Source organism: Prionailurus viverrinus, chromosome A3 (genome assembly GCF_022837055.1).
Source record: "Prionailurus viverrinus isolate Anna chromosome A3, UM_Priviv_1.0, whole genome shotgun sequence".
NCBI classification, from domain to species: Eukaryota; Metazoa; Chordata; class Mammalia; order Carnivora; family Felidae; genus Prionailurus; species Prionailurus viverrinus.
The window spans coordinates 79,769,826-79,791,429 of NC_062563.1; the positions used below are offsets into that span (position 1 = coordinate 79,769,826).

Genomic DNA, 21,604 nt, shown 5'->3' on the forward strand with positions numbered 1-21,604 from the left:
TATACCTGTGCATTTAAATGTATTTGAACCCCTCTGTTTCTGCAGAAAAGAAACACGTAAAACTCTTCTACACATCACATTTAAATCTGTGTTACAAGACCTCAGAACTCCTGCATATAAACTGAACTATCATAAAGCAGCAGGGTCAAACTGGGATACAAAGTCAATTGCAAGGGTACCACATGTAACAGAAAACACATATTCTTCTGGATGTCAATTTGGAAAAAAAGCAAATCAAAACTCATTATTGAGACAAGCTTGGTACTTAGGTTAAAAGTTTCATGTAGCATCCCCTTCATCACTAAGGTGTAATTTACATTAATATTTGAAAAGTATGTATCACTAAAGTGGCTGTAACATTACCATTTTACAAAAATACTTTTATATAATACTATATTACTATATTTTCCACATCTTTTTCATCTATGCCGAGTCCTGGTTGGTCTATTTTTTCCTTAAACACAATTATGATATATGCTTCAAATCAAACTTCAAAGGTTACTATCTAGGTGGCATTCTAGAATGTTAAACTTATATGTAAATTTATATTTAATTGGGAAAATTACATTTATGATAACAAAATACAAAGGGGTAATTCAGTGTATTCAGTTACACACTTAAAACTAAGTTGTGGTGGGGCACGTGGGTGGCTCAGTCATTTAAGTGTCTCTTGATTTTGGCTTAGGTCATGATCTCATGGTTTGTGAGTTTCAGCCCCGCAAAATCTCTCTCTCTCTCCCCCCAGTCCCCTGCTCGTGCTCTTTCTATTAAAATAAATAAACATTTAGAACAAATAAATAAAACTAAGTTATGTTATGGGAGAAACCTTGATATTTTTTCAAGAACAATTAGAAAGGTTTATTTGAAAGCACTAGTAGTCTTAAAAACATGAATTAGCTAATGTGTACATACCTCAGGAGTCAACTTTGCTATTGATGTGAAAAGCATAGACACAATCTAAAACAGAAAAAGAAGGATTTCAGAACATTCTTTTAAAAATTACCAAAAAACTTTAAGACTGTATCTCAGCACTTACATGTTCTGCAAGTCGATTATTGTATCGACAGAGGCTGAAAATCAGATTACAAGTTTGTCTTATATTGATGCCATCACGAATATGTTGAAACAAGAAGGGGAATCCCTGTTAAAAGTAAAAGTTGTTCATTTAAGAACCATTATTATTTGTGCGATTATCAAATCCTCTAATATAGAAAGTATTACCTTTCCTCCTGTTAATGCTGCCATGTCAGTCTGTGATAATGTCAAATGCCTGAAAGGAAACATTAGTGGAAATAAGTTTTTCTTCCCTCTGTGCTACGTTACAGCTGTTTGCATCATGACATGCATCAAAACTGCCAATTCAATTACAACTGTACCAAACCACTAACACAAAATGACTTTTGAACCTTCTGCTAGCTAAACTTACTTGCTTGACATCTCTTAGACAATTTTTCAAGATACCAGAATTGTGGAAGCCCAAATCTACTTTATTTCACATTTAATTAACGCTATATTTTTGTGTATGATAAACACTAGAATGGGTCTTAGTTTTTTTTTTTACATGAGATCCTTTAAAACAAAATGAACTTATAAGAAATACTAAAGAGTTTTCAGTTACCAGTTTATAATTTCTGTAATAACTTATAGAACATTTCAGACACATAGGAAAACAGTAAGATAGTGGAAGTATCCCGTTACTCAGCTTCAAATTACTAATTCATGACCAGGCTTGTTTCATTTGTACCTCTCACTCACTCAATACGGACTATTCTAAAGCAATTCCAGGTATTTTACCATTTAATCCAAAAACTTCAGTATATATTTCTAACAGAAAAATTTAAAACATCCATACTACCATTACTCACACTTAAAATAAATCCACAATTCTTTACTATCATACAATATCCAGTGTATGATTACCTCAAGTTTCTAAAAAAATTTTTAATATTTAATCTGTTTGAATCAAGATCCACATAAAGTCCTGTTCCAAGTGGTTCAAATGTCTTTTAAGTATCTTAGAGACTACTGGTTTCCCCTCCAATTTTATTTTTATCTTGCAATTTATGAACTGAAGAAAGTAGGTGGTTCGTCTTGAAGAATATCCCACATTTCCATTTTGTTCACTGTATCCTTGGGGTGTTGCTTTAACATGTTCCTCTGATGCCGTATTTCCTGTAAACTGGTAGTTTAGATCTAGAGACTTGATCATATCTAGGTTTGATCTTTTTAATCAAGCATGCTTTATAGGAGATGGTATTGACTTTCATCAGGAGGCACACAATGAAAGGCTGTCTTTTTGTAGCATTTTCAGTCAATGATGATCATTTCCTAGATCCATTACTTCATTCAGGTTGCAAAATACAGACATACTAATTCCAGCATTACTTGCTCATTTATTAGCTCAAATACCTCCAAGACAGCAAACTTCCTCTCATTTACCCACTGGTTGCCATGAGGGATAATTCTTGCTGATAAGATAAATGCTTGATATCATTCCTTTATTAATAAGTTTCCAAAATTATGATTTGGTTTCCTACTATACTCCAAAGGTTACAAGTATTTTGTTTGTTAATTTTTAGGCACCATTACAAACTCATGGATTTAAACATCTGTGATGCATTTTACATTTTTGTCCACTTGTAATTATTCTTATATTACTGATACTTGGGTTATCCAATCTATAACCAGTAGAAATATCCTTAAATTGGTTGAGTCCTTTTAACATAAATAATCTCAGTAGTCTCTGATGGTCTCTGCTTTGCAAAATGACCCATTTCTTTCTTGCCCAAGACCTGGAATTGGCCTTTTTCTTTTTTCAAGGAATCCTGATTTTTTTACCACAGGAAATGATATCTGGAGACTATAATCCAGATGCCAGTGGCACACATGGATTCTGGGTTGGGCAAGATTTCTAAGCCCTTTCAGAAAATCGGAGTATATAAAACATTTTTTGTTTGCTTAAGACAAAATACACCATAAACTCTACTGATCTTCCCAAATTCAAATTTAGTTTTAAAGAACTTACATAAAAAAACCTAAAATATTCTATCTCTATTTCTTCCTTCTTTTGCTGAAAATCTTCGTTTCGAATGACATTGACAATTACTATTTGCTTTATTCTATAATATACGTTTGTTTCAGAATAATAATCACAATTACATTATTAACAATATACTTAGTAAAACAGTTTAGGATAATTTTACAATTCTTTTTGTCTTTCATGTACAACTAGGAATTTACAGTTAATGTGCTCTAAAGTCATTTTAATGAATTCCTCTCCAATGACTATGCCACCAGGTCAATATATAGTTCATTTATTTCAGTCTGCTTTTGGTTTTTAGGGATTGCATTTTATTAATTCACTTATATAAAACACTTACATGATTACAAGTTAAATCTAAAAAAAAAACAACAACATATATTCATAGAAGTCAAGCTTTCATTTCTGTCCTTTCTAGTCTGTTTTCCCCCTCCCCCAACCACAGGAACCTACTTTTTTTTTCTTAATTTAGACTTCGATTTTAAAAAATACAGTAAATTCTTGTTATTGTAGTACTTATGTTCTATAAAGTGCTGCAAACATTGAATTAGTGATTATTTAATCATTGCTCATAAGGGAAATACAAGGCTGGCTCTTGTGAGCCTCTGGTCACAACATTTTCTTCAACCAATCAATACGTTACCTTGTTTTATGTGTGTTTCTATTTAAAGATACTTTAATATAAGTTGTTCATTAGCAGTGAAGTCACAGCAAATAATACTATAACTGATACCTGAATGAAGCTTGTCTAATGTGCATTTTCTCTTTAAGGCACATTACGGACTTAATGGGCTTAGAAACACTAGATAGCACTTAGCACTATATATGGGGGCAATTTTAAATACCAAGCCACTAAAAAAGCACAAATGTGACGAACATGGCATAAACCATGAAAAAGATATTTGTTTACAACATGAGAAGTGAAACAGGAAGGCACAGTGTCATCATGTTTGACCTTGGCTACAAAAATATGTGTCAGGTAACTAATTTTTTGCCACTCTGCACATGTACATCTGCAGCCCACAAAAAATGACTGTAAAAGCGCCATGAGTACTTCTTTTGGGATTGCAATAAATCCTAGCAAGTAGGCAGATTTGGAAACAGGAGATCCATAATGAGGAATAATGGAAATTGGGTGTACATGCTCTCAATCTCTCTCTCCCCCACTCTCCCCTTATAGCCTCCTCTTTCTTAAAAAGTACCATACTGGGGCACCTGGGTGGCGCAGTCGGTTAAGCGTCCGACTTCAGCCAGGTCACGATCTCGCGGTCCGTGAGTTCGAGCCCCGCGTCGGGCTCTGGGCTGACGGCTCAGAGCCTGGAGCCTGTTTCCAATTCTGTGCCTCCCTCTCTCTCTGCCCCTCCCCCGTTCATGCTCTGTCTCTCTCTGTCCCAAAAATAAATAAACGTTGAAAAAAAAATTTAAAAAAAAAAAAAAAAAAAAAAAAAAAAAAAAAAAAAGTACCATACTATACACAGTTTTCTCCACCGTGCTTTTTTCACTTAGTAATATTTATCCTAAACACCTCTCCATGGTAGTACAGATAATTTCCCATGCTTTTTTTTCTTCAGCAATAGAGTATTCTACTGAGTGGATGCCGGCTTTTGTCAACTAATCCCCTTTTGGTGGATATTTCCAGTCTTCTGCTGTTATAAACTAACTACTTCAATAAATATCACTGTACATACATCTTTCTGTATTTGGGGCACACATTTCTGGAAGTAGCATTGCTAGGTCAAAGGATGAACGCACATATAATTTTGCTAAATATTTTACTGTATATTTTTTCAACGTATATTTCTAACATGACTCAGTGAAAGTAAGAGTTTGATACAAAAGATTGAAATACTTATGCCACAAGAGTTGATAAATAGTGGTGTTATTTAAAAGGAATTATGTAACAAAAGCTAGTAGTGGTAAAACAAGTATGTAGAAGGAATAAAATCAAACATGCTTTAAGCATTTTGAATGTTGAAACATTTCACCTTTCTGAGCGAGATTGTTCAACCAACAGAGCAACTAAAGCTATCATTTTTTCCAGGGCAGCCGGCCTGTACTTTTCTTCTGCCAGAGAGAGAATATCTTCTTCCTCCTCCTCTTCTTCCCCTTCTTCCTCTGATAATACTTCAACTTGAGGCTAGAACAGAACAAAATGTTAGAACTAATATGTTAATACTGAATTATCCAGAGAGAAAATAACTTGAATCTTTTACAAAACTACCCTATGTAAATGGTGGCAGGAGCATGTATTAAAGAACAACCACACAAAGGCCTAACCTTAACTTTTAAGAGTCTAAACAACATTCAGGACAACTTTAGACACAGCAGGCAGAACTGTAAAGAACAGTGATTCTCAACACCGTGACTATTTACACCTCACCTACGGGGATAAATCTTTTAACAATTTCTTTTTTCTTACAGGCAAGTCCCTTGGAAGATAAATCAAGATCAACTTTTATATGAGTATGATAAAACAGCATTTCCTATTTAATAAAAATGCCAGTTACACAAATTAATAGTGTTCAGATAATCCAAATAGTAAGTCTTCCAAAGAGATATGCACTTGGGCTTTGAAATGCAAGAGGCTGAAGACATTTTATGATTTAAAAAGCAAAAGAAAAGCAGTCTGAACAGGTCACAATATAGGCAGGAATTAGGTAGTAAAAGCCCATATTCTGAGAAGCATTACTGTATAATGGTTTAACAGTTTAGCTCAGGAGTCTGACCAAAGATCAAAGCCCAATTCACTGTGGTCTAAAACAAGTTAACTTCTTTAAGCCTCAAGTTCCTGATCTGTAAAACGGAGGTAACAACAGTAAAAATAGGGCACAAGCCAATGTGGTCGTCACAGACAAGACAAAGTTCATATAATACTTTCATAATTATGAATAGACCAGCTACTTAAATTTTCGGAAGATTTTACAAACTCAATAGCAAAGGGCTTAAAAATACAGCCAGCAAAAATGTTCACTGAGATGACACACGTTTGATAGGACTCCAAAACAGGTGGTGGCCACTTTGCCTAAATATATTTGCTTTGTTCCAGGGCCTTGCCAATGAAATCATTATTTGATTATTTCTTCTCTTGCTACATTCATTAAAAATATCAACCAAACTCAGACCCTTAACATTATCTAATATCAGGGCCAGAAGAGACTTTAAAGGGTTCTAATGTCTAAGGACTTTCCATGATACAAACTTGAAAACATGGACCCCTAAATCCCCCAATATGAGAGAGAACTGCACTTACATTTTCAGGCCCTTTGGTTCCCATGTAAAAATGTACCATTGTAGATATGGCTTGCAGTGAAAGCAAAAACTGGCTCTAAAAATAAAAACATTGATTTAAAAATATAACATAAAAACAATGAAGTTTTAAATACTGAAAACAGGTACATAATCCCAGAAATAAATAAGATATAGCTTTACCTCTTCTTCACCCATTTTGGCAAATTCATAAAGGAAGGCAAAGTATTCTGTAAGATGTTTACTGTGAGGTTTTACACCATGTTCCATAATTAATAACAGAGTTCTCACAAATCTAGTGACACACGAACGACCACCAATATCTTCCACTGAGGCATCCATATCATCTGACCTGAAAATATAATTTAATATCTCAGAGACAGTATGAAGTCTGGGGATAGATATTCTGGAAGGAGAGATGTTTTTAAAAACCCAAATTTATCTTTCATCTTTGCAATAGACTGCAATACGAATTATAATAATTTAAGTAGGTGGATTCTAATTATTGTGTCTGGCTAACTCAATCATGAAGTTACTTGTAGACAATTTTGAAGATCAAAAATAAAAGTTTTCTCTCCTTGATCGGTATCATTACAGATTGTTTTTAAATAGAAGAATCCAAATGTTTCACTGTGGATATTTAAAAATACTCTGTAGGTGGATAATTAAAAAGCTTAAAAATAAAATGTTCAAAAGGCACTTCTTACCCATCTTCCATTCCTGGTTGTAGATAAAGATGAGCATGCACAGGCCTAAGTCTCTGAATCACATGGATACACAAACGCTGAAACATCTATAAACGAAAAGTTGTAACAATCTAAGAGCCAACTTTATCAGGTAATAGAGATACTAAAAAATTAACATGATTCAAAACTCTCTGCCAACCATTTCTTTTCCCCACAGATTATCTTTTGACATTCTAAAGCTCTTCTGACATCTCACCTGGACTAAAAATATAAGGTAAAGGTAGATTAAAAATAATCACTTTTGTAATAAATGAAAAAACAACAATAAACTATACATTTCAGTAATAGAAAACACACACAAAAAACCCACAAAGCTTCATAAAAACCTCTTGATTAATGGAGATATACAGAACAGAAAACTTAGCATCCATCTCTTTAAAAGAGTGGAATAGGGAAGGATAGCTGCTTATCAGAGGTCAATGACAAGGGGAAGGAAATGTGATTTAAGTTTATCTAAAAGAAACATGGATTAAAAAGGGTTGGGATTCTCTAAATAAAATATACAAATAGCCACTAAGCACATGAAAAGATGTTCACTATCATTAAGTATTAGGGAAATGCAAACCAAAACCACAATGACATACTAACTACTTCACACACATTAGGAGAGCTAAAATCAAAAAGACAGTAACAAATGCTGAATAAGATAGTGAAAAAAAGAAATCTCATAGATTGCTGGTGGGAACATAAACTGGTGCAGACACCATGGAAATTTTTGGTCGTTCCTAAAATATTAAACCTAGAGTGACCATATGACCCAGGAATTCCACTCCTAGGTAGATACCCAAAATAACTGAAAACATATGTCCACACAAATATTCGTACACAAATGTTCAGAGCAGCATTATTCAAAATAGCCAAGTGAAAACATCCCAAATGTTCATCAACTGCTGAATGGATAAACAATATTTAGTATATCCATTCAATGGAATACAATTTGGCAAAAAAGTACAGATACATGCTACAACATGGATAAACCTTGAAAACACTGCTAAATCAGTGACAATCATAAAAGACCACAAAATGTGTGACTCCAATTATCATTAAATAAGCAAATCCATATCATTAAGTAGGCAAATTCATAGATAAGGGGCTGTCATTAGTGGCTGAAAAGAAGCAACAGGATAAAATGGGGAGTGACTTAATAGGTATGGAGTTTCTCTTAGCAGGATTATAAAAATTAGATGATGGGTGCATAAGTCTGGGGATAGAACTACTGTATTTTACACTCTGAAAGGTTTTGATTAATTTTATGGTGTAAAAATTGTTTGTTAGTAATAAGGGAAAAGTGGCATTTTCAGATTAAATTTTCGGTTCTGTGTCATAAGTGAATATAAAATATTTACTTTTTTTTTGTCTAATTTTCCCAAAGATTTAAGGAGACACAAATTGTTTCATGTGACAGTTCAAAATCTTTCACAGAAATGTAATATACTATTCATTTAATTTTTAAGGCCATTACAACACTCTACCATGGTTAGAATATCTAAGGTTCTGAAAAATAATCAGTACAACTCAGAAAGCAGCCACAGTAGGATCTGAGAGAACAGGGAGTTAAAGCTATCTTCCTACAACCAGGAAATGTGAATGATTTTAATCACTTGGTTGGAAAGATAGTTGATTTGCTAAAAGAAGCTGATGAAACAACAGCAAAATTATTTTTTTGATAAGAGGTCAATCTTTTCAAACTACTTTTCAATGCTGGGTTAAAATACATTCACAGGCAAATTAGAATTATTAGTTTGAAGGCTACCTCTTTTTCAAACACTCTTTTTCTTACCTGTCTCACAATTTGATTAGGGCACTTAATTAGTATCTGCATTGGCCACCAGTCATCATCAGCCATACGGTCCAAAAACCACTGTAGAAAAATAGTGTGATATAAACATTCAACCAATACTTGTTAAATATAGGATTTAAAAAAAAAAAATCACATAAGGATTTTACTTCTAGTCAATGTTTCGATTAGTTTAAGTTCTTACCAAAACAGATTCTTTAACTGTTACAAAGTCCAAAACTCTAAAATGCCAAACGTCACAATCAGGGTCCTCTAACTACAGAATTTCATGAATGCCATCTACATCACAGTGTACAACCTGCATCATGGCAACCTACAGCCCTTAACATAATAAAATGGAATACTATTTTCCTCTTATTTCTCACAGATGTCAGACTGCAGTTATCTTTTGTTCCTATTAATAACATGATATATTGATTCATTTTTTTCTGTTTAAAAATAAATTATGTTCTCTTGATAACAAAAAACACTTCTTTATGCTAAGACAATTCTCAATGATTTCCAGATATCTCTTAATCACTTAACTCCTGTAATACTGAATTTTACTGTGTGCATATACACAATTACTGACAAGTGTAGAGAATTTTAACTACACACACACACACACACGTGTGTGTGTGTGTGTGTGTGTGTGTGTGTGTGTGTAGTGGCAACACTATATATGAAAACATGAAAGGGGTGGAGAATAGAGGAACTTGTTAACTAACACCGGAGGATACAATCAGTCAAAACAAGCAGTAGAGAATTCTGCAGATCAAATGACAAAGTAGCAAAGAGAAAAAAAAGTTATTAACTGCTACAGATGAAAGTTGATTTATGAGACAAAAGCAAAATGTAGCCTTTGTTTAAATACTACTTCAAACAAGCAAACTGAGAGAAGAAAAACATTAAAAAATTTTTTTTAATGTTTGTTTATTTGGGGGTGGGGGTAGATAGGGAGACAGAGGATCTGAAGCAGGCTCTGCACTGACACCAGACAGCCAGATATGGGCCTCGAACTCATGAACTGAGATCATGACCTGAACCAAAGTTGGATGCTTAGACCACTGGGCCGAGCCAGTTGGCCCCAAAAAATGTTAAAAAAAATTTTTTTTAATGTTTATTTTTGACAGGGAGAGGGAGGGAGGGAGGGAGGGAGGGAGAGGGAGGGAGAGGGAGAGAGAGACCGAGCACAAGTGGGGGAGGGGCAGAGAAAGAGGGAGACAGGATCCAAAGCAGGCTCCAGGCTCTAAACTATTAGCAAAAGAGTCCGATGTGGGGCTCAAATTCACAGACAGCGAGATCATGACCTGAGCCTAAGTCCACACTCAACCAACTGAGCCACCCAGGCACTGCGAAATCAGGTTTTAGACAACTAGAGAAAAGTGAACAAAAAGTGAGTATTGGATGATGTTGAGGAACCACTTCTAATTTTACTAGGAGTATGGAATCATGGTTATATATATTTTTTAAAGTTCTCATCAGAGATACATACTCAGTACTCATGGATGTGTATGATATGCTATCTGGGTTTGCTTTAAGATACCTCAAAACAGACACGAGGAAGAGATGAAAACAAAATAATGTTACCATTTGTTGAAACTGGGTGATAGGTACCCAAGAGTTCATTATCTTTCTACTTTTGTGCTCATTTTGAAATGCTCATTACAAAGTTTTAAAAAATCATGGCTTTGTATTTGTATTCTACAACAATCAGATTCTCTAATTCCACTGCTTCAAGGCATAATCAGGTGAACTTATACATAAGAAAAATATCTTCAGGGCACCTGGGTGGCTAGTTGGTTGTCTGACTTCAGTTCAGGTCATGATCTTGCAGTCTGTGGGTTCGAGCCCCGCATTGGGCTCTGTGCTGACAGCTCAGAGCCTGGAGCCTTCTTCTGATCCTGTGTCTCCCTCTCTCTCTGACCCTCTCCTGCTAATGCTGTCCCTCCCTCTCTCTTTCTCAAAAATAAACAATTAAAAAAAGAAAAGAAAAAAAGAAAAAAAGTCTTCAACTAATTTCATCTATTGTACACTATGCTGCTATCTCCCACCTCAGGAAAATTTTAAGACTTGCATTCCTAGAAAGGCTTATATCACTTTGGGAACTAATCAAGAAATGATAAAATAACAGTAAGATGCCAATATGGTTAAGTGATCATTACTTGTGAGCAGATTATCCTTAAGGATATATTGTTACAGGGATATATTAGACCACAATATAGAAGATAAAATTGGACATAAACTGATATACTAGGATTATATGCATTTTTATCTTGGAGGGGGAAGAAGATTTTGTTGTCAACTATTGTTTTATAATATTCAAAATTAGTTAAGAAATATCTGTTATCAGTCTTCTGAATTTTCTGTATTTTTAATTCTAATACATGGGGGGAGAGGCACCCAAGGATTTTTAAATACCTTAACAATCAATTATTTAATCAGTGTAATGGATAGGACACATAAATGACAACTTCCTCAGTTGTTGAGTAATTTTAGGAACAATTTACATTGGGATCCCTATTATAAAATACAATAATTTTGCTGTAGCATCTAAGAAGAAAAGTAAGTAAAACAAAAAAGTGCACATTAAATTATGCATTGTTCATTGAATTATTCTCACCTCACAAGCTGCTTGACTATTATTAAATTGTTTGGTCAGGAGTTCAATCCACTGAAGCATTGTGGGCTAAAAAAGAAAAAGAAGTCACTTAAGGCATCTACTTCTGAGCTAAAGATCATGAAAACCAGAAGTTATCTGATAAATGACACAAAAATCTACGAAAACACAACACATACCTTTTCTTTTGAATGTATAAACGTCTCTAGGACAAAGGAAGTGCTTAACTGTAAGAAAAGATTAAGCAAAAAATATTTAATTATCTTAAAGTAGTCAATTTTGAAAAACTATCTAAGGCTTATAGATTACCTTTGCTGTCATTAGGGAAACAGCTTTAGGATCTGGTAATGTACTGGGAATACAACTACATAACTGCCACATAAACCTAGAATTAAAAAAAAAGTTAAGTTACATTTCTTACAGAAGAAGATTTGTTTTAAATGTGTAACAAAAATCTATTACTAAATTTACAAAACTTACCCAAAATATGTATGTTCGAAAATGTTTTTGTCTTGAAGAAACTGCATGTTATCATGCCAAATCCACTGAAGTAAAAGAAAATGTTAACATTACATATCGGAAAGCATTTGCTTCATTACATTTTACTAGTATTTTTATTAGACAAAAAAAGATTTGCTCTAAAAGAAACAAAAAAAGCAAAAAATACAGGCACTTAAAATTCATGTTGATTTTTTTCTGAGTATACAAGAATATGAAAATGGCTACTAAGCCTGCTCCAATGTTATCATTCTGTATCTGGCTACCTCAAGCAATTAGTTTTTTAAAAATGCAATTATACAGACCATGAAAGGAAGAACTCTGAAATATCATTTGTCTCAAGAGCGAATATATAAATGAATAAAATTATGTCATGTTTTGATAAAAACAGGTTATGAGAAAGGTTTATGTTCGAAAACTGGCAAAATAAAAAAAATTCAGGTTGGCTGACTTAGGTGATTTCCTGGCTTATTCTGTAACAATTATGAAAAATAATTATTTCTGACATGAGGCTTTAGAGTAACTTCTCTGCTCACTTTAGTTTTTGTGTTCCTTTAACTCTGTGAATACCCTAAACATGCTCTGAGTTGTTGTTAGTTCCATAAAGTTATTTTTATCTGGAACATATTTATGTTGATTACTGACATTACTGCCTGTGTTGATCCTTCCTAAAGATTTTCAACTACCTCTACTTGCTTCCCAGCCCACTACTCTAGTCTAGAACCAGCTCTTAGAATTATGTATTAGGGCTCCTGCTCCACATTGATGCAGACCTAGTCAATGAATGGTTTGCTTCAGAGTTCTTGGTACTCTAGCATTTCCATGCACACAGCTTTCTAGAAAGCTGTAGCTTCAAGAAAACTTTGGCAGCATTCAACCATCAATGCTTTTTCACAGCAATGGAGCTCCATTCCCAGCTTTCAACTTCTAGCCATGAGCTCGGCTCTAGATCCTCTGTTATAATTTTTGTCACCTTTACCCCAAAAGAGCTAAAGGGGACCCTAGAGCCTGGTAGTCCTGTTTTTCCACCAGACTCAGTGCTTTTATATCTGTTCCATTTCTGTCCTACAGAAATATTCACCCTATTTTTTGACAATCCTTTTTATGTTTTAACAATACAACATATGTGGAGCAATCTGGGTATGTCTAAGTGTGAAATTACTTCACTACAATGATCAGATTTTTCCCAGGTATTTTCTATATCCCATTCAATTTCATCTTGGCTCACATTTCCTTGAACTTACTAATCATCACAGTCTCAGAGATCATCTTTCAGCTCCTAAAACATGCCAATAAACTCTTTCTTTCCTAAGGGAATTTGTACATAATCTACTCTTTGCTTGGAGTAATCTTCACATGATTAACTCTTTGCTACCTTTCAAGTCTCAGCTTAAGGTTAATCTGAAGCATTTCCTAATCACTTCCCCCAGCAATTCAAATCAACTACTCTTTCTGGGCATTTTGTTTTATCCATAATAGTCATTATATAATGTTTGTTTACTTAATAAATTTTATAGCTCTAAATTTTCAATTTACTCTTTGGGAAAGTCTGCTACTAGCTATATTTTAACTGTACAAATTTAAAAGACCAGATTCTAGTTTTTACCTAAAATCTATGTTAATATTAAGTAACAATATTATCATATTTTAATATTTTCAGTAAAATGTATATGCAAGCAAACTATTTTAAATTAATAAGCTAAAGCAATGCCAGGAAAAAAGGGTTGGCTTAGATGTGCAATCAAGAATATTTTGATGTAGTTTATTTTTCTTGTCTTGGTAGAGCAAAAGGATGGATTTCCTTTTGTCACCACATAAATCAGTGGTTCTCAAAGAATGGTTGAGAGAGCTGTGGAGTACCTGTGACCATTTTAGGGTATATGTAAGATCTACACCATTTTTTTAGTAATATGATGATGCTATCTGCCTTTTTTAAGCTCTCATTCTTTTTTGAGCATAGAATGAAGTTTCCCAGAGGCTAAATGATGAATGAGATCACAACAGAGCAAATGCAAAAAGCTATTATGAGACTCTAGCTGTCAACTATTAAATCAGATATTAAAAAGATTTGCCAACATGTAAAACAGGGTTTTGTTCTGAAAAATATTTTTTAATAAAATGTTATTTATATTAGGATGTCACAAGTTTATTTTTGATATTTTTAAATAAATTAATGTAAATTTTAAAATTGTTTTAATTTCTAATATAGTAAGTATTGACAGATATAAGCACCACATTAAAACTAATATTTTAAAAAACTTTAAGGTTCTCAGTATTTAAAAGAAAAAATTTTTTTAATTAGTTTTATTTCTGAGAGGCAGAGAGAGACCGAGCATGTGGGGGGGAGGGGCAGAGAGAGAGGGAGACACAGAATTGACGCAGGCTCCAGGCTCTGAGCTGTCAGCACAGAGCCCGAAGCGGGGCCGCACTCTGGAACCGTGAGATCATGATCTGAGATGAAGTCGGACCCAACTGAACCACCTAGGTGTCCCAGGTTCTCAATATTTTTTAAGAATATAAAAGTTCTGAGAATAGGAAGTTTCAGAACCGTTGATGTAAACAAAATACATCTTTTTTAAAAAATGTTTCATTTTCAGACTCAGGTCATGATCTCACAGTTTGTGGAGCTTGAACCCTGCGTCAGGTTCTGCACTGAAAGCTCAGAGCCTGGAGTCCGTTTTGAATTCGGTGTCTCCCTCTCTCCTTGCCCCTGCCCCGCTCATGCTCTCTCTTTCCTTCAAAAACAAACAAATGTTAAAAACAAATGTTAAATGTTTCATTTTTATTTTTGAGAGACAGAAAGAGAGAGAGAAGCAAGTGAGGGAGGAACAGAGAGAGGGAGACACAGAATCCAAAGCAAGCTCCAGGCTCTGAGCTGTCAGCACAGAGCCTGATGTGGGGCTCAAACTCATGAACTGTGAAATCATGACCTGAGACGAAGTTGGATGCTTAACTGACTGAGCCACCCAGATGCCCCAACAAAATACATCTTTAAGGTTTCAGTTAAAATTTCATTTTACTTCACAAGTGGGCTGGGTTGTCATTAAATACTGTTGGGTCCTTATCTAGAATAAGAAATCTAATGAAGCACCTAATTTTGCTGGTAAATCCAATTCAAAGGTTTAAAAGATGTGGATGTTCTTGTGTTTTTATCAGTAATATTATGGGTAGGCAAGACACCTGTTAAGATTATTTGTTTGGGGGAAAAAATTCCACTTGGTTTTAAGACATGACCGCAACAGCGCAAATATTAACCAATAAATAGTAAAAGCTGAACTGTTTAGATGGAAGATTACATTTTTACCAGGTATACCTTTAAGATTTATATTTTGTACTTTCAGCTGAGTTTATTACATTGACACAACACACACAGAGGTGTGAATGTATTTTGTAACTCTTAAGACGTTAAAGTAACACTACCACTTATTACATTATAAAACAAAGAAAACCTCAATACTACAATCAAGACACATTTTAAAGCATTTGATAGTATTTTAAGTGCATTTCAAATATATGGTACATTTATATGTAACATGAAGCAAAGAAGGAACGAACACCAATCACCCAATCCATTACCACACATACAAGTTACTTATGAGCTTGCCCCAATTCCATCAACTATTTTACCTGTCTTATTCTTATTTTTCTTTAATATTACTAATTATTTCCACTCACTTTAATCTCATTCACTTCACATGCATCTGTCATATATCAGTATTACCAAGACTATCTATAAACACTGTTAAATCCATCCCAGATTACAAATCCTAACATTGCCATAGCCTGCTCTTGGAGTTCTATTACTTGCATAAATTCTTGATATGCTTGTAAACTGCTGTTTAAGTTAAATTAACTATACCTCTAGTAACTCTGACGAAACATCAAATTTGAATTCTTTGCCATTTTCTTCCTCTGGCTCCATGCGTTTGTAAAACAGCATATAAGCACTATGTGTCTTTAAGGGGCCAAAAAAAAAAAAAAAAAAAAAAAAAGGATGAAAAAATAAGTATATTTTAAATTTGACCAAGTTTAACTATAAAATTAGATAACATGGAAGAAAGAAAACTATGTAAAATGATATATGCAAAGAAATGATTACCTTTTCAAAGGAGAAATCCATAAATTTATCTGTAACAGAATCATAGGTCTTGGTCTGTTTAAAAAAATAAAAGTTTTGCTACTTTAAAAGACAATATTTCAGCTTATATTTATCTCAGTTGTATTTATATATAAAATATTTCATAAATACCTATTTTATTCTTTATAGTAACTTTGTAAATAGTGTTCAAATAGTACTACATCATAAAAATCCTTGACAAAAGTTTTTGGCTAAAAGTATAGTCGACCTTTGAATAACACAGGCTTGAACTGCACAGGTCCACTTAAAGGCAGAATTTTTTTTTTCCCCAATAAATACAGTACAGTACTGTAAATTTATTTTTGTTATGATTTTCTTCATATCATTTTCTTTTCTCTAGCTTTATTGTAAGAATACAGTATTCCTATCAAAATAACACCAGCATTCTTCAGAGCTAGAACAAATAATCCTAAAATCTGTATGGAACCAGAAAGATACCAAATAGCCCAAGCAACCTTGGAAAAGAAAACCAAAGCAGGAGGCATCACAATCCCGGACTTCAAGCTGTATTACAAAGCTGTAATAATGGGGGCCCTGGGTGGCTCAGTCGGTTGAGTGTCTGACTTCAGCTCAGGTCATGATCTCACAGTTCGTGGGTTCGAGCCCTGTGTCGGGCTCTGTGCTAACGGATCAGAGCCTGGAGCCTGCTTCGATTCTATGTCTCCCTCTCTCTCTGCCCCTCCTCTGCTCACACTCTCTCTCTCTCTCAAAAATAAGTAAGCATAAGAAATAAAAATAAAACATAAAAAACAAAGCTGTAATCATCAAGACAGTATGGTACTGGCATAAGAACAGACACTCAGATCAATGGAACAGAATAGAGAACCCAGAAATGGACCCACAAACATATGGCCAACTAATCTTTGACAAACCAGGAAAGAATATCCAATGGAATAAAGACAGTAAAGACAGTCTCTTCAGCAAGTGGTGCTGGGAAAACTGGACAGCGACATGCAGAAAAATGAACCTGGACCACTTTCTTACACCATACACAAAAATAAACTCACAGTGGATGAAAGACCTAAATGTAAGACAGGAAGCCATCAAAATCCTCGAGGAGAAAGCAGGCAAAAACCTCTTTGATCTTGGCTGCAGCAACTTCCTACTCAATACCTCTCCAGAGGCAAGGGAAACAAAAGCATAAAAAACTATCGGGACCTCATTAAATAAAAAGCTTCCCCACAGTGAAGGAAACAATGAGCAAAAGAAAAAGGCAACTGACAGAATGGGAGAAGATATTTGCAAACGATGTATCAAATAAAGGGTTGGTTAGTATCCAAAATCTATAAAGAATTTACCAAACTCAACACCCAAAAAACAAATAATCCAGTGAAGAAATGGGCAAAAGACATGAAGACATTTGTCCAAAGAAGACATCCACATGGCCAACTGACACATGAAAAAATGCTCAACATCACTCATCATCAGAGAAATACAAATCAAAACCACAATGAGATACCACCTCCCACCTGTCAGAAAGGCTAACATTAACAACTCAGGCAACAACAGATGTTGGTGAGGATGCTGAGAGAGAGGATCTCTTCTGCACTGCTGGTGGGAATGCAAACTGGTGCAGCCACTCTGGAAAACAGCATGGAGGTCCCTCAAAAAATTAAAAATAGAATTACCCTACATCCTAGCAATTGCACTACTAGGTATTTATCCAAGGGATACAGGTACGCTGTTTCAAAGAGGCACATGCACCCCAATATTTATAGCAGTACTATCAATAGCCAAAGTATGAAAGAGTCCAAATGTCCATCAATAGATGAATGGATAAAGAAGAGGTGGTGTGTATGCATATATGTATAATGGAGTATTACTCGGCAATCAAAAAGAATGAAATCTTGCCATTTGCAACTACGTGGATGGAAATGGAGGGTATTATGCTAAGAGAAATCAGTCAGTCAGAAAGACAAACATCATATGACTTCATTCATATGAGGACTTTAAGACACAGAACAGATGAACACAAGGGAAGGGAAGCAAAAATAAGATAAGAACAGGGAAGGGGACAAAACATAAGAGACTCTTAAATATGGAGAACAAAAAGGGTTACTGGAGAGGCTGTGGGAGGGGGGATGGGCTAAATTGGTAAGGGGCATTAACGAATCTACCCCTGAAATCATTGTTGCACTATATGCTAAGTAACTTGGATATAAATTTTAAAATTAATTAATTAAGTAAAAAAAGAATATAGTACATAATGTGTAACATACAAACTATGTATTAACTGAGTATTTATGTTATCAGTAAGGCCTTTTTTTTCTAATTTTTTAAAATGTTTGTTCTAGAGAGAGAGAGAGAGAGAGAGAGAGAGAGAGAGCGAGTGCGAGTGCACGTGCTCATAGCAGAGAGAGAGAGGGAGTCACAGAATCCGAAGCAGGCTCCAGGCTCCAAGCTGTCAGCACAGAGCCCAACACAGGGCTTGAACTCATGAACCGTGAGAACATGACCTGAGTTGAAGTTGGATGTTTAACCGAATGAGCCACCCAGGCGTGCCCAATAAGGCTTCTGAGCAACAGACAAGTTATACTTGGATTTTTGACTGTGGGGGGGGGCTGGCACCTTTAACCCCCACATTATTCAAGGGTCAACTACACCTGAAAATATTCAAACCATTTTTAAAGATACTTTACCATAATGTATATAAAGTTAAGAAAATGTACTTGCAATTTAAAAACTACATTTTAAGAGAACTTTGCTAAGTGTACTTGTTTTTCTTTTTCTTCTTTTTTTTTTTTAAGGAAATATTTTACAAATAACATTTAGAAATGCAGTCAGTTTAATGATGGCATCAGGAACTCATTATTTACGTCCTCCTTCTATCCATTTCTGAAGTGTTAGCAATTTGCCTACTTCCTCTTTTCTATTAATAGTAGTATGTAAGTGCAACAAAGAGCATTAAAATCCAGAATGTGAACAGTGATTTCACAATACACATGGCTATTAAAGTGAAAAATAACTTTACGTGGGCTTATCTGTGAAATGGGAATGACTAACGCTGGTCTTTTGAGAATCAAAACAGTATTTTAACAGTTTTCAGAAAATTGATACTTGGATAAAATGCCTATTTTATTGTAATTGTTATATTATAATTAAACACTAGTATTCCAACCTAATTGTCTTTTCTCATGTCTTAGAGATAATAACATAACAGGTAAGATATTTTTTGTGTATCCTGTCAATAGTAATAATCAGGTTGCTGCTGCCATTACAAAAAAGTACTGAAAGAATACTTCTTCGAAGCTCAGCTCAAGCCAATGTCCTTGACAAAGATTTTTCATATTATGTTCATAAAGAGTAATTTCTTTTTGCTTGAATCCCAAAGCATTCAAGTGAACAACTTCTTCCATCATAATGTTTCACAGCAATGTAATTCAATTCCTATACTACTATTTAAATTTTCAATTTTAAGTCTTAACCTTCTTAATTAGTTGAAGGCAGAAATAGTCTTTTAAAAGGTATTTCCCAGTGCCTGGTATCTATTCCAAACAGTCTCGACTTCAATAAGCAACAACAGAATAAATTTTAGTTTTAATCATAGCAATTAAAAGAAAGTTTAGTGATTCTACTACTGGATTTTATAATACTGCGTAACACATGAAAAGTCACAAAACATTTATAATTTCTGAATAAAACTCACTGTCATCTCCCCGCCAAAACATTCAGAGGCCAGTTGAGCAGAATCAAAAGGTTTTACCTCAGCATCATTAAAAAGATACCTAAAACAGAGCATATAGTGTTGACCAAGTATATATGTACTGAGTATCTCTGTATTATACCTATTTAAAAAATATTTACATTACATAGTGACAAATTACAAGAAGTAATCAAACTTTTTTTTGTGATCCAACTATTTTTAACATGAAGTAAATAAATTCTATGTTCTTGTTTTGACAACGCTAATCTACTAAAAACTAGAATATAATTGTACAAATCTTAACTGTCCTAAAATCCAATAAATGCATTTATAAAAAACTAGGGGTAACAAAAGAGTTCATAAAAACAAATAACAAGTTTGCATTAATAGAATATGTAAAGCTACCAGACAGAAAAGATTAAGAGATGGGAGAGCTTCCAAAAATAAAGACGCCATTTTAAAATTTATTATCAAAATGGATCCCAAATATGGAATTATATTCAAATGGGCAAACAAGGTAAGATAGCATGGACATGACAGCTTAAAGAGTTGAACCAAACTATTCTGCTAACTGCAGATCAATTTACCAATGTACATTTTGTTCAAAGCAATATTCCCAACAGTAGAACAGTGCCTACTATTGATATAGCCACTATACTTGAGACTCTACCTAACAATATCTAAATAGCAAAAAACAGCTATTAAGCACTGATTTAATGACTTCCAACCATTACCTTGATAAAAGTTGCTAAAAAAAAATGTACAGGTTGGAAGGGGAAAAGTAAGGTGGACAGAGTGGAGCATTCAGGCAACTTCGAATTGGCATATACAAGGACTCTGAAGCCACCTTATAGAAGACATTCAGCAAACAAATCTTGAATGAGTGAATAAAGAGAAGATTCGGAAGGTGCAATATTGTCTATGAATCTAAAGCTGTATATAAAACCTTGGATATTCATTTGTCTCAGGACACCATCATCAAGTTCTCAAAAGAAGTTTAAGAACAATTGATTTTTATCATCTTATGAAAGTTACTTTCACTTAACATTTCCTAATTTTATAGAAAGTTTTTAGAAAAATAAAATCAGGAAACATACGAAGCAAAACCAATCACAAGTTTAAACTTTAAAAATAGGAAAAAGAATTTAATCCCAAGAATAAAATATTTAAAACTCACCATTTATTGTTTTTATAAGCATGTGGATTGACTATATCTCTGATGAAGCTATAATAGTGCCCACCATCTGCTGTTCCTGTATGAACAGTTACTCCTATTAAGTCATACTCATAGCTCTCTGTATCTTTTGAATGATCACTGACTTCCTTAAAACCTGAAATGATTTACATAAGATAATGGTAATAATTCTGAACACTGCACAGTGACACCTTAGAATCACTTTACGTAATATATACAGAAAAAGGCACAGATACATTATGTATTATAACAGGTACAAATATTTGCTAATCATTCCCCATTCATAGTCTACAATTTCAAGGAACATTTACACAAATCGCTTGGAAAAACAACCATGTGTTACTGCATGACTATGGCCAACCTCAACATAATGTAGAAATGTAAAATATGCTTTTTGTCTAATCTTGTTCCTTTTGAAACAGCAGAATACAAAATTTTTCATTCATCTTATTAGGAGCAAGCAAATACAAGATCTGAAAAGGCATTAAGATACTTATGTCTCTTAATGTCAAGTTACAGTTTATCATTTTGTATTAGGAGACAGAAAATAAACAAAAGACATGCTTTCTGTCGCTAAAGATTTAAATCTGAAAGGGATAAAAGATACTACGGAAAAATTACAGAATAATCTAGTAAATTCAAAGATTTATGATCTGTATTCTCAGCATCCTTTAGAAAGGGAAAAGTATCATCAGAAATAA

General features: G+C 34.1%; 1 protein-coding gene across 2 annotated transcripts in view; it reads right to left on the reverse strand.

Annotated features, from left to right (window-relative positions):
* Positions 1–21,604, reverse strand: part of USP34 (ubiquitin specific peptidase 34) — a 250,473-nt gene that overhangs the window by 27,865 nt on the left and 201,004 nt on the right. For both annotated transcript variants that reach the window (XM_047854424.1, XM_047854423.1), the window contains exons 50-65: positions 20,886–21,039; positions 19,712–19,790; positions 16,027–16,080; positions 15,787–15,882; positions 11,910–11,974; positions 11,739–11,814; positions 11,609–11,656; positions 11,433–11,498; positions 8,813–8,893; positions 6,994–7,079; positions 6,470–6,638; positions 6,291–6,365; positions 5,026–5,177; positions 1,222–1,270; positions 1,037–1,141; positions 913–957 (exon numbers count right to left, since the gene is read on the reverse strand). In XM_047854424.1, the coding sequence (XP_047710380.1) occupies positions 913–957; positions 1,037–1,141; positions 1,222–1,270; positions 5,026–5,177; positions 6,291–6,365; positions 6,470–6,638; positions 6,994–7,079; positions 8,813–8,893; positions 11,433–11,498; positions 11,609–11,656; positions 11,739–11,814; positions 11,910–11,974; positions 15,787–15,882; positions 16,027–16,080; positions 19,712–19,790; positions 20,886–21,039 (1,400 nt within the window). The remainder of the gene's footprint in view (positions 1–912; positions 958–1,036; positions 1,142–1,221; positions 1,271–5,025; positions 5,178–6,290; positions 6,366–6,469; positions 6,639–6,993; positions 7,080–8,812; positions 8,894–11,432; positions 11,499–11,608; positions 11,657–11,738; positions 11,815–11,909; positions 11,975–15,786; positions 15,883–16,026; positions 16,081–19,711; positions 19,791–20,885; positions 21,040–21,604) is intronic.